The sequence below is a fragment of the Oncorhynchus mykiss genome, chromosome 2, assembly GCF_013265735.2.
Source record: "Oncorhynchus mykiss isolate Arlee chromosome 2, USDA_OmykA_1.1, whole genome shotgun sequence".
In the NCBI taxonomy this organism is placed as follows: Eukaryota; Metazoa; Chordata; class Actinopteri; order Salmoniformes; family Salmonidae; genus Oncorhynchus; species Oncorhynchus mykiss.
The window spans coordinates 57,717,462-57,730,395 of record NC_048566.1 but is presented as its reverse complement, the minus strand read 5'-3'; the positions used below and the strand labels follow the sequence as shown (position 1 = coordinate 57,730,395).

Sequence of the window (12,934 nt, the reverse complement as noted above, 5' to 3'; positions counted from 1 at the left end):
GTAGAGGGAGGTAAGGTAACCTACTAGATATGGATGTGTAGAGGGAGGTAAGGTAACCTACTAGATGTGGATGTGTAGAGGGAGGTAAGGTAACCTACTAGATATGGATGTGTAGAGGGAGGCAAGGTAACCTACTATATATGGATGTGTAGAGGGAGGTAAGGTAACCTACTAGATATGGATGTGTAGAGGGAGGTAAGGTAACCTACTAGATATGGATGTGTAGAGGGAGGTAAGGTAACCTACTAGATATGGATGCGTAGAGGGAGGTAAGGTAACCTACTAGATATGGCTGTGTAGAGGGAGGTAAGGTAACCTACTAGATATGGATGTGTAGAGGGAGGTAAAATATGGATGTGTAGAGAGAGGTAAGGTAACCTACTAGATGTGGATGTGTAGAGGGAGGTAAGGTAACCTACTAGATATGGATGTGTAGAGAGAGGTAAGGTAACCTACTAGATATGGATGTGTAGAGGGAGGTAAGGTAACCTACTAGATATAGATGTGTAGAGGGAGGTAAGGTAACCTACTAGATATAGATGTGTAGAGGGAGGTAAGGTAACCTACTAGATGTGGATGTGTAGAGGGAGGTAAGGTAACCTACTAGATATGGATGTGAAGAAGGAGGTAAGGTAACCTACTAGATATGGATGTGTAGAGGGAGGTAAAGTAACCTATAGATGTGTAGAGGGAGGTAAAGTAACCTACTAGATGTGGATGTGTAGAGGGAGGTAAGGTGACCTACTAGATATGGATGTGTAGAGAGAGGTAAGGTAACCTACTAGATGTGGATGTGTAGAGGGAGGTAAGGTAACCTACTAGATATGGATGTGTAGAGGGAGGTAAGGTAACCTACTAGATATGGATGTGTAGAGGGAGGTAAGGTAACCTACTAGATATGGATGTGTAGAGGGAGGTAAGGTAACCTACTAGATGTGGATGTGTAGAGGGAGGTAAGGTAACCTACTAGATATGGATGTGTAGAGGGAGGTAAGGTAACCTACTAGATATGGATGTGTAGAGGGAGGTAAGGAAACCTACTAGATATGGATGTGTAGAGGGAGGTAAGGTAACCTACTAGATATGGATGTGTAGAGGGAGGTAAGGTAACCTACTAGATATGGATGTGTACAGGGCGAAGGCCTGTAGGCTGGTGAGCTCCTTGCCCCTGGTCTCCTCCACACTGTGACAGAAGATGTGTTCCCAGGCGTACAGTTTCAGCAGCTTGATGCCTCGCAGCAGCTCATTAGTCTTCTTTAACCGCTCACTGGAGTACTCCTTTAGGATGATACACACATCTGAATGACTGGAGTATTTCTATACCAAAATACACGCAAACATCTGCATTGCTTGCTGTTTTTGTCTGGGTTTCTGTATAAGCACTTTGTGACATCTGCTAAATAAATGTGATTGATTGATTGATTGAATGAATGACTGGAGTACTCGTGTACAGTATCATAACACAGACAAACAGAGTAGTCCTATACCATAGTACACACAAGTATGTCAGAACAATATGATTGCCATGAAAGATGCAGTATTTCATCTCAGACAATAAAGCCAGTGAGATACGCACTGTATTATAGTAGCATGGTATTATAGAAATGAGCAGTGTATTTGGAGAGACAAAGCAGAAAGACATGTTACGTGATTAATGAAGAGATTATGGTTGAAATTTTTTTTTTTACCTTAACAATCCATTTTGTTATTATCAAGGTTATCCAAGGGTTCTGAGGGTGTGTGTGTGTGTGTGTTTGTGTGTGTGTGTACACTGTAAAAGGACCACACATCATTTAGAAGTATCATGACATATACTGTAATCTCTCCCACGAGGAAGATAAAATCAAAACATACCCAGACTGTTTGCCAAGATGTGAAAACGTGTTGAAACATCAACCTTATTACCATGTAATTACATGGTAATACCCACGTAACTACTATGTTGTTACTACAGTTATTACTGTGTAGTTACAAAGTAATAGGAGCAATTTAATGTAAATACTGCCCATCTCTGGCCATGACTGTAAATCGCTTTGGATAAAAGTGTCAGCTAAATGGCATTTATAGTGCATTCGGAAAGTATTCAGACCACTTGACTTTTTCCATATTTTGTTACTTTACAGCCTTATTCTACAATGGATTAAATTGGTCCCACCCCCTCCTCATCAATCTACACACATAATGACAAAGCTAATTTATAAAAATTTATAAAAATGTTTTATTTTTAAATATCACATTTACATAAGTAATCAGACCCTTTAATCAGTTCTTTGTTGAAGCACCTTTGACAGTGATTACAGCATCAAGTTTTCTTGGGTATGACGCTATAAGCTTGACACACCTGTATTTGGGGAGTTTCTTCCATTATTCTCAGCAGATCCTGTCAAGCTCTGTCAGGTTGGATGGGGATCAAGGCCCTTTCCCCCCGATTGCTCAGTTTGGCCAGGCGGCCAGCTCTAGGAAGAGTCTTGGTGGTTCCAGAATTCTTCCATTTAAGAATGATGGAGGCCACTGTGTTCTTGGGGACCTTCAATGCTGCAGACATTTTTTGGTAGCCTTCCCCAGATCTGTGCCTTGACACAATCCTGTCTCAGAGCTCTATGGGCAATTCCTTCGACCTCATGGCTTGGTCTTTGCTCTGACATGCACTGTCAACTGTGGGACCTTATATAGACAGGTGTGTGCCTTTCCAAATCATCTCCAATCAATTGGATTTACCACAGGTGGACTCCAATCTAGAAACATTTCAAGGATGATGAATGATAACAGGATGCACCTGGGCTCAATTTCGGGTCTCATAGCAAAGGATCTGAATACTTATGTACCATAAGGTATTTCTGTTTTTATACATTTGAAAAAAAGTTTTCGCTTCATCATTTTGGGATATTGTGTGCAGATTGCTGAGGATTTTTAATTAATCCATTTTCGAACAAGGCTGTAATATACCAAAGTTTGGGGAAAAAGTCAAGGGGTCTGAATACTTTCCTGAAGGCACTGTATCACTCACCAGGGTGCTCTTCTGTGCTTGGGACAGCTTGGTGGCCACAAAGTACTGGACAGGGGCCAGTACAGCAATGACTGTGGCCCCAATCAAAGCACTGATCCCCAGGAGGTAGTAGAGCAGAATAACCCCCACAATGATCTGGAGAATACAATGCAGAATGTTGTTTGGGCCATGTTCAACCTTGGGAAATGTTGAGATAAGGGAAAATATTAGATTGCACATCTGATTGGACATGCAAGTTAGTGGAACGTGAGTGAATCACAGCTTCTCTCTCTCTCTCTGACTTTCACATAGTCACACACACGCAAGTGCACACACAAACTCAATATGCCATTAACTTCATTGGGATAAGGGGGCAGCATTTTCACTTTTGGATAAAAAGCGTGCCCAGAGTAATCTGCCTCCTACTCAGCCCCAGATGCTAATATATGCATATTATTAGTAGTATTTGATAGAAAACACTCTGACGTTTCTAAAAATGTTTGAATGATGTCTGTGTATAACAGAACTCATATAGCAGACAAAAACCTGAGGTTTGTAGTTTTTCAACTCAGCCCCTATTGAAGATACAGTGATATTGGTTATGTTGCACTTCCTAAGGCTTCCACTAGATGTCAACCGTCTTTAGAACATTGTTTGATGCTTCTACTATGAAGGGGGGCTGAATGAGAGCGGAATGAGTCAGAGGTCTGCCAGCAGCCACGAGCTCAGTCACACGCATTCACATGAGAGGTAGCTCCCATTCCATTGCTTTTCTACAGACAATGGAATTCTCAGGTTGGAACATTATTGAACATTTATGATAAAAACATCCTAAAAATTGATTCTATACCTCATTTGATACGTTTCTACGACCAGTAATATACATTTTGGGAATTTTCGTCCGACCTTTCCGCTGGAAGTTGCACGTGCGTTTCGTTTTCTTTACCAAACACCCTAACAAAAGGAGGTGGTTTATGGACATAAATTATGAACTTTATCGAACAAATCAAACATTTATTGTGGAACTGGGATTCCTGGGAGTGAATTCTGATGAAGATCATCAAAGGTAAGTGAATATTTATAATGCTATTTCTGACTAATGTTGACTGCGCAACATGGCGGATATTTCTTTTGGCTGGTTTGGGCTCTGAGCGCCCACTCCTCTTCAATGGCTGTGTGAACTTGCTGCATATTGATGGAAAATGGAACACTGTCGTACACGTCGATCCAGAGCATCCCAAACATGCTCTTAGTGCATTCAAATTGCCATTGATAAAATGCCATTGATAAAATGCAATTGTGTTCATTGTCATTAGCTTATGCCTGCCCATTCCATTACCCCACCACCACCCCTTCACTCTCCATTTGGCAAATCTGACCATAATTCATAATCCTCCTGATTCTTGCTTACAAGCAAAAACTAAAGCAGGAAGTACCAGTGACTCACTCAATATGGAAGTGATTATATTGTGGTCAGATACTACAGTATGCTACAGGACTGTTTTGCTAGCACAGACTGGAATATGTTCCATGATTCATCCAAAGGCATTGAGGACTATACCAACTCAGTCACCGGCTTCATCAACAAGTGCATCGGCGACGTCGTCCCCACAGTGACAGTACGTACATATCTCAACCAGAAGCCATGGATTACAGGCAACATCCGCACCGAGCTAAAGGTCAGAGCTGCCGCTTTCAAGGAGTAGGACACTAATCCGCACGCTTATAAGAAATCCCGCTATGCCCTCAAACAAACCGTCAAGACAGGACTAAAATTGAATCCTAGTTCACCAGCTCGGATGTGGCAGGGCTTGCACATTTTTACGGACTACAAAGGGAAACCCAGCCACGATCTGCCCAGTGACGCGAGCCTACCAGACGAGCTAAATGCCTTTCATGCTGGCTTCGAGGCAAACAACACTTAAGCATGCATGAGAACACCAGCTGTTTCAGACGACTGTGTGATCATGCTCGCCGTAGCCGATGTGAGAAAGAACTTTAAACAGGTCAACATTCACAATGCCGCTGGGCCAGATGGATTACCAGGGCGTGTACTCAGAGCATGTGTGGACCAACTGGCAAGTGTCTTCACTGATATTTTCATCCTCTCCCTGACCGAGTCTGTAATACCAACATGTTTCAAGCAGACGACCATAGTCCCTGTGCCAAAGAATGCAAAGGTATCCTGCCTAAATGACTACTGCCCCGTAGCACTCATGTCGGTAGCCATGAAGCGCTTTGAAAGGCGGGTCATGGGTCACATCAACACCATCATCCCGGGAACCCTAGACCCACTACAATTCGCATACCGGCCCAACAGATTCACAGATGATGCAATCTCAATCACACTCCACACTGCCCTTTCCCACCTGGACAAAAGGAACACCTACAGTGGGGAGAACAAGTATTTGACACATTGCCGATTTTGCAGGTTTTTCGACTTACAAAGCATGTAGAGGTCTGTAATTTTTATCATAGGTACACTTCAACTGTGAGAGACAGAATCTAAAACAGCAATCCAGAAAATCACATTGTATGATTTTTAAGTAATTAATTTGCATTTTATTGCATGACATAAGTATTTGATACATCAGAAAAGCAGAACTTAATATTTGGTACAGAAACCTTTGTTTGCAATTACAGAGATCATACATTTCCTGTAGTTCTTGACCATGTTTGCACACACTGCAGCAGGGATTTTGGCCCACTCCTCCATACAGACCTTCTCCAGATCCTTCAGGTTTCGGGGCTGTCGCTGGGCAATACAGACTTTCAGCTCCCTCCAAAGATTTTCTATTGGGTTCAGGTCTGGAGACTGGCTAGGCCACTCCAGGACCTTGAGATGCTTCTTACGGAGCCACTCCTTAGTTGCCCTGGCTGTGTGTTTTCGGGTCGTTGTCATGCTGGAAGACCCAGCCACGACCCATCTTCAATGCTCTTACTGAGGGAAGGAGGTTGTTGGCCAAGATCTCGCGATACATGGCTCCATCCATCTTCCCCTCAATACGGTGCAGTCGCCCTGTCCCCTTTGCAGAAAAGCATCCCCAAGAATGATGTTTCCACCTCCATGCTTCACGGTTGGGATGGTGTTCTTGGGGTTGTACTCATCCTTCTTCCTCAAAGCACGGCGAGTGGAGTTTAGACCAAAAAGCTATATTTTGGTCTCATCAGACCACATGGCCTTCTCCCATTCCTCCTCTGGATCATCCAAATGGTCATTGGCAAACTTCAGACGGGCCTGGACATGCGCTGGCTTGAGCAGGGGGACCTTTCGTGCGCTGCAGGATTTTAATCCATGACGGCGTAGTGTGTTACTAATGGTTTTCATTGAGACTGTGGTCCCAGCTCTCTTCAGGTCATTGACCAGGTCCTGCCGTGTAGTTCTGGGCTGATCCCTCACCTTCCTCACGATCATTGCTGCCCCACGAGGTGAGATCTTGCATCTGAGAGGTGAGATCTTGTTTCTGTGGACAGGTGTTTTTTATACAGGTAACAAACTGAGATTAGGAGCACTCCCTTTATGAGTGTCGAAAGAGAAAGAGAAATCTTTCAGATTGAGAGGGGTCAAATACTTATTTCCCTCATTAAAATGCAAATCAATTTACAACATTTTTGACATGCGTTTTTCAGGATTTTTTTGTTGTTATTCTGTCTCGCACTGTTAAAATAAACCTACCATTAAAATTATAATCTGATCATTTCTTTGTCAGTGGGCAAACGTACAAAATCAGCAGGGGATCAAATACTTTTTTTCCCTCACTGTACATTGGCTCAGTACCTCGTTATTTTTATGTAATTTTATTGTGTTACTTTTCATTTTATTTTTTACTTTAGTTTATTTAGTAAATATTTTCTGAACTCTATTTCTTGAACTGCATTGTGGGTTAATGGCTTGTAAGTATGCATTTCACTGTAAGATATACATCTGTGAAATTTGATTTGTTCACAAAGTTGACATCAGCAAACTGCTCACCCATACCATCTGCCTGGTACAGTTGAAACCGGGATTCATCCGTGAAGAGCCATCGAAGGTGAGAATTTTCCAACTGAAGTCGGTTACGACACCAAACAACGCAGATGAGCTTCCCTTAGACGGTTTCTGACAGTTTGTGCAGAAATTCTTTGATTGTGCAAACCCACCGTTTCATCAGTTGTCCGGGTGGCTGGTCTAAGATGATCCTGCAGGTGAAGAAGCCGGATGTGGAGGTCCTGGGCTTGTGTGGTTACACGTGACCTGTGGTTGTGAGGTCGGTCAGATGTACTGCCAAATTCTCTAAAACGATGTTGGAGGGGGCTTATGGTAGAGAAATGAACATTCAATTCTCTGGCAACAGCTCTGGTGGACAGTCCTGCAGTCAGCATGCCAATTGCACAGTCCCTCAAAACTTGAGACATCTGTAGCATTGCGTTGTGTGACATAACTGCACATTTTAGAGTGGCCTTTAGTTGTCCCCAGCACAAGGTGCACCTGTGTAATGATCATGCTGTTTAATCAGCTTCTTGATATGCCACACCTGTCAGATGGATGGATGTATTATCTTGGCAAAAGAGAAATGCTCACTAACAGGGATGTAAACAAATTTGTGCACAAAATTTGAGCGAAATAAGCTTTTTGTGCATATAGAACATTTCTGGGATCTTTTATTTCAGCTCATGAAACATGGGACCAACACTTTACATGTTACGTTTATATTTTTGTGTGTTTTCCCCAAACACCTTCCTTCCATTTCCATGTATAGATTTAGAGATGGGCTATGAGAGATCATCACTCCTTAATATTAATTATACATGCCATGGAGCATAAACCTGAAGGTCACACTGTTCTAATATACAGTATGCCATACATTTATTTCAAATCCATAGGGCTTCTCCTGCTGTGCTTCTTCTTTTCTGCCCATCTGTCTTTTCTACCCTTGTGACTCATATCCTGCCTTTGATTTTGTAGATTATACTAGAATACACTGTAATGGAAAACGGTCATTTATACTGTAATTTTGGATATTATCAACAGTAAAATACTGTGAAACAGTTTACTGCAGCATACTGTAAATTATGGTACATTGTGGGAAGATTTGTGGACGGGGAAATAATTGATATAGTACGAATGATTCTGCAAGTCCATCCGACAGAATACAGTACCGTACTGTATTTTTAGAGTTCCAAAAACCTTTTGACCACACTGTAAAAATAATCCTGGCAAGATTCTGCTGTCAATTATGTTCTATAGGCCCACAGAATGCCTTCTCTGTAGCATATTTTGGCCCACTTTTGATCTCTTCATGTTGGACATCTTCTCATGCTGTTTTCTATCTAAAAACGATTATCAATACCTTGCTCTTGTTATAGCTTTTAGAAACATACAGTATATTATCAGTAAACTTTACAGTAATGTACTGTTAAACAAAAGTTTCTTTGGAATTTACGGAAACATACTTTACCTTGATTTACAGTAACTTACTTACGGTACTTACGGTAAGTTACGGTAAGTTACTGTAAAAACAACAGATTTGATAGTGAGGGTGCATGGTATTGTTGTTGCTGATGTAATGGTTTTCCTCCTCTTTGTCTGAAGAGGAGAGGCGAGAAGGAACGGAGGACCAATATGCGGCGTGGCAAGTGTCCATGGTTGTTTATTTAAACACATAAATTGAACACTCCATACAAAAACAATAAACGTAACGTGAATAACCAAAACCTAAAACAGTACCGTGTGGTGTAAAACACAGACACGGAAACAATCACCCACAAAACAACAGTGAAAACCCAGGCTACCTAAGTATGATTCTCAATCAGAGACAACTAACAACACCTGCCTCTGATTGAGAACCATACTAGGCCGAACACAGAAAAACAACCTAGACACACAAAACATAGAATGCCCACCCAACTCACATCCTGACCAACTAAAACAAACAATTAACACAATAACTAGGGTCAGAAGGTGACATTACCCCCCTCCCAAGGTGGGGACTCCGGCCGCAAAACCTGAACCTATAGGGGAGGGTCTGGGTGGGCATACTGGAGACAAGAACCAAACAGAATATACCCAGATAGAATATAATGAAATACAGCTGAATAGAACCTAACCAAGTACAGGAGAACAGAATAGTGTTACCTGGACTGGCATGGCCCACAGGTTGGGACAGAGGAAGAAGAACCACATGAGCTGGTTGGTATCTATGGCTACCAGGTTGCAGATCTGTCCCACTGTCAGTTCTCCCATGGACATGTTGGAGGTGCACAGCCGCATGATCTTGTTGTAGATCTTAGTCTGGAAGGAGAAGTCAGTCAGACACATCATAGGGAAACAGATCTAGTATAGTTACCAGAGGACCTCGCCTTACTATAACAATAAATGTAGTTTGGCTACTCTCATTCTTAGCCCCCCCCCCTGCTATACATGTATGTATAATAATGGCAAAATAATGGACAATCTACAAGTAACTGCGAAAATAAAAGGAAACACTTCAGTCAATTATTTTTTGTATTTGTCTTTAACTTTTATTTAACTAGGCAAGTCAGTTAGGAACAAATTCTTATTTACAACAATGGTCTACCCTAAATGTGGGATTAAAACAGGTGCTTCCAAACAGGTGTGATTCCTGAGTTAATTAACCAATTAACATCTCATCATGCTTAGGGCCATGTATACAAATGCCCAATTGCCCATTATTTTGGCTACCATGGCTAGAAGAGATTTCAGTGACTTTGAAAGAGGGGACTCGAAGGAGCATAGGGTGTTTTAATAAAGTGTGTGTGTGTGTGTGTGTGTGTGTGTGTGTCAGTCAGTCACCAGATCTCAACCCAATTGAACACCTACGGGAGATTCTGGAGCGGCGCCTGAGACGGCGTTATCCACCACCATCAACAAAACGCCAAATTATGGGATTCCTCGTGGAAGAATGGAGTCGCATCCCTCCAGACACTGCCAAGGCGCATTGGATCTGTTCTGATGGCTCGTGGGGGGCCCAATATGCCCCATTAAGACGCTTTATTTTTATGTTTATTTTACTTCGGCAGTTACATGTATGCCATTGTATATATTGACAATGTATGACCGTACTCTCTAGGAGCTCTGCTGGGTTTCTACCATAGACAGGCATATAGAACAAAACTGATGTATTGATACTGCAGATGCTTTTGTAACACCAATCCCCTGCTTCTAAGTAATAGAGAATGAGAATAAGCATAAGGGGCAGAATGTCTTCACACAAATCTCCATGGACATCTGTAGGCCTATGGGTTACATGTGAAAGTTTGCAGAGATCATTTTTGCGTAGTGGTCCCTACTGTGCATAGGCCTACAGTACAGTACCTGTATAGCCCCTCGTAAGTTGATGCCCGTCTCGATGGCCACATAATACGAGGCCTGGAGGAAGGTTCTCTGCAGGATCAGGGCAAAGAACAGCAGCACGGCCAGCACGTATGCATTCGCCAAGAACTCTTGAGAGGAGATAAAGTAGACCCCCAGCAGCTTTATCTGAAAGCAAAGCGAGAGACAGAGACATGGACCCAGTCAGTCAGTACCCACCCCCCACCCAGTCAATATCCTACTCACATAGACAGCAGCTGCCTGCTGGGAGGGCAACGGATCAAAGAAAACACATACGGCGAGTCTGACTGTGACTGTCATGACAAGTTCAAAAATCTCTCAAAGAGAATATATATGTACATCAGAGGGGAAAATGGTTTGATTTTCTATAAGGAAATTACATGAATTCCTACCCCGTTGAGAAAAAGAACTCCCAGACATTCCCTAAGATGATCAATGAACGATCTACTTAAAAGTAATCCGCTGCACCTTTCTTATCGAAGACTCTTGATCATGCCAGCTATTCTTGGCCCACTCACCCTCTTTCTGGCTGTACTGTAATGATGATGGATGTCTTTAGAGTCATTCAGTTCTCCCAGTGAATCACACCAAGGTTGGGGTCATACTGTATCAAATCCACTATTTTAAGGATGTTCAATCAATGACAGAAGTCATCCTTCAGGTGCTGTCCCTAGCCTTGGATTATGCAGTCAAGGGTCTCAGGTGAGAAAGATATATTTGTTCTCATATCTCTGAGGAGCCATTAAAACTAGGACAGGTAATACGTCATTCTAGCTTAGATGTAATTTGTCTCTTTCTCACACTCTCTCCCTCTTCCCCGTCTCTCTCTCTCTCTTTCTTGCCGTCTTTCCCTCTCTCTTTCACACACTCATACACAGAGACATTTCGCAATATTTAATGGTACACAGTCAACTCCTGTCCTAAATGTATGTCAATTGAATGCAAATGAATACTTTGGTTGAGTACGCTGCCCTTCAAGTTCCAGCTTTCCATTTCTCTCTGGACATCTGGACGCTCCATTGCAGGGATTCACAACAAGTTATTGAGAAGTTCCAAGCCATTGCATTTATCAATAGCTGACTACACCTCCTTTTCTTGTCAGCCTACAGTCTCATGGCATCATTTTTTAGCTCGACAGCACTCTGTAATCTCTTCCAGGGGCGACTATTTCAGTCTAACCTCGGCCCAAACACAATGTCGAGATGGAGCCAGAGCCAGAAAAGAACGCTGTTTGCCTTCTATGAGTGTCTACAGATAACAGGTCCACCCCACTGTTTCCAAATCAGCTCCTCTTTTAGATATTCAGTTTCGTAACCTCTGACAAAATCATAAAATACCTTTTCTTTACCTTCTGCTTTCTACACGTAGCTACAGAACACTTCTACTGTTACTGAGGCAAATCAGCAATGTTCCATTACGCAACTCTGTGACTTTCAAACAACAAACGGAGGATCTATTATTACAGCAGGAGAGGAGATCTGACAGATGCGTCCATTTCCTGTCTGCTCTGAGTGGAATATGAGAGTTTGAGACAGAACGACAGACAGAAAGCAGCACGGTGAGGTCGCCAGTCATTAACCTCATGAATAATTAATTGGCTCCAAGTGAGGAGTTCACCTTTGAGGATAAGTGTGTCCTCCTTTTGGAGGACCTGACCTTTTAAAAAAACGGGAGATCAAGTGTGTGTGTGTGTGTGTGTGCGTGCGTGCATGCACCTCCAGTTGAAATCGGAAGTTTACATACACTTAGGTTGGAGTCATTAAAACTCATTTTTCAACAACTCCACAAATTTCTTGTTAACAAACTATAGTTTTGGCAAGTCGGTTAGCACATCTACATTGTGCATGACATAAGTAATTTTTTCCAACAATTGTTTACAGACAGATTATTTAATTTATAATTCACTGTATCGCAATACCTTAGAAAGAAAATTGTAGACCTCCACAAGTTTGGTTCATCCATGGGAGCAATTTCCAAACGCCTGCAGGTACCAAGTTCAACTGTATAAACAATAGTACGCAAGTATAAACACCATGGGACCATGGAGCCGTCATACCACTCAGGAAGGAGACGCGTTCTGTCTCCTAGAGATGAACGTACTTTAGTGCGAAAAGTGCAAATCAATCCCAAAACCACAGTAAAGGACCTTGTGAAGATGCTGGAGTAAACAGGTACAAAAGTATCTATATTCATAGTAAAACAAGCCCTATAGTGACATAACCTGAAATGCCGCTCAGCAAGGAAGAAGCCACTGCTCCAAAACCACCACAAAAAAGCCAGACTCCGGTTTGCAAAAACAAAGATCATACTTTTTTGAGAAATGTCCTCTGGTCTGATGAAACAAAAATAGAACTGTTTGGCCATAATGACCATCGTTATGTTTGGAGGAAAAGGGGGGCCTTGCAAGCCGAAGAACACCATCCCAACCATGAAGCACGGGGGTGGCAGCATCATGTTGTGGGGGTGCTTTGCTGCAGGAGGGACTGGTGCACTTCACAAAATAGATGGCATCATGAGGCAGGAAAATTATGTGGATATATTGAAGCAGCGTCTTAAGACATCAGTTGTTAAAGCTTGGTCGCAAATGGGTCTTCCAAATGGAAAATGACCTGAAG

The 12,934-nt window shown here is 42.4% G+C and overlaps 1 protein-coding gene across 6 annotated transcripts in view; it reads right to left on the bottom strand.

Annotated features, from left to right (window-relative positions):
- Positions 1-12,934, bottom strand: part of LOC110492500 (ATP-binding cassette, sub-family C (CFTR/MRP), member 8) — a 122,169-nt gene that overhangs the window by 59,000 nt on the left and 50,235 nt on the right. For all 6 annotated transcript variants that reach the window (XM_036951582.1, XM_036951608.1, XM_036951597.1 and 3 more), the window contains 4 exons: positions 10,302-10,466; positions 9,102-9,257; positions 3,008-3,142; positions 1,116-1,278 (listed from right to left, as the gene is read on the bottom strand). In XM_036951582.1, the coding sequence (XP_036807477.1) occupies positions 1,116-1,278; positions 3,008-3,142; positions 9,102-9,257; positions 10,302-10,466 (619 nt within the window). The remainder of the gene's footprint in view (positions 1-1,115; positions 1,279-3,007; positions 3,143-9,101; positions 9,258-10,301; positions 10,467-12,934) is intronic.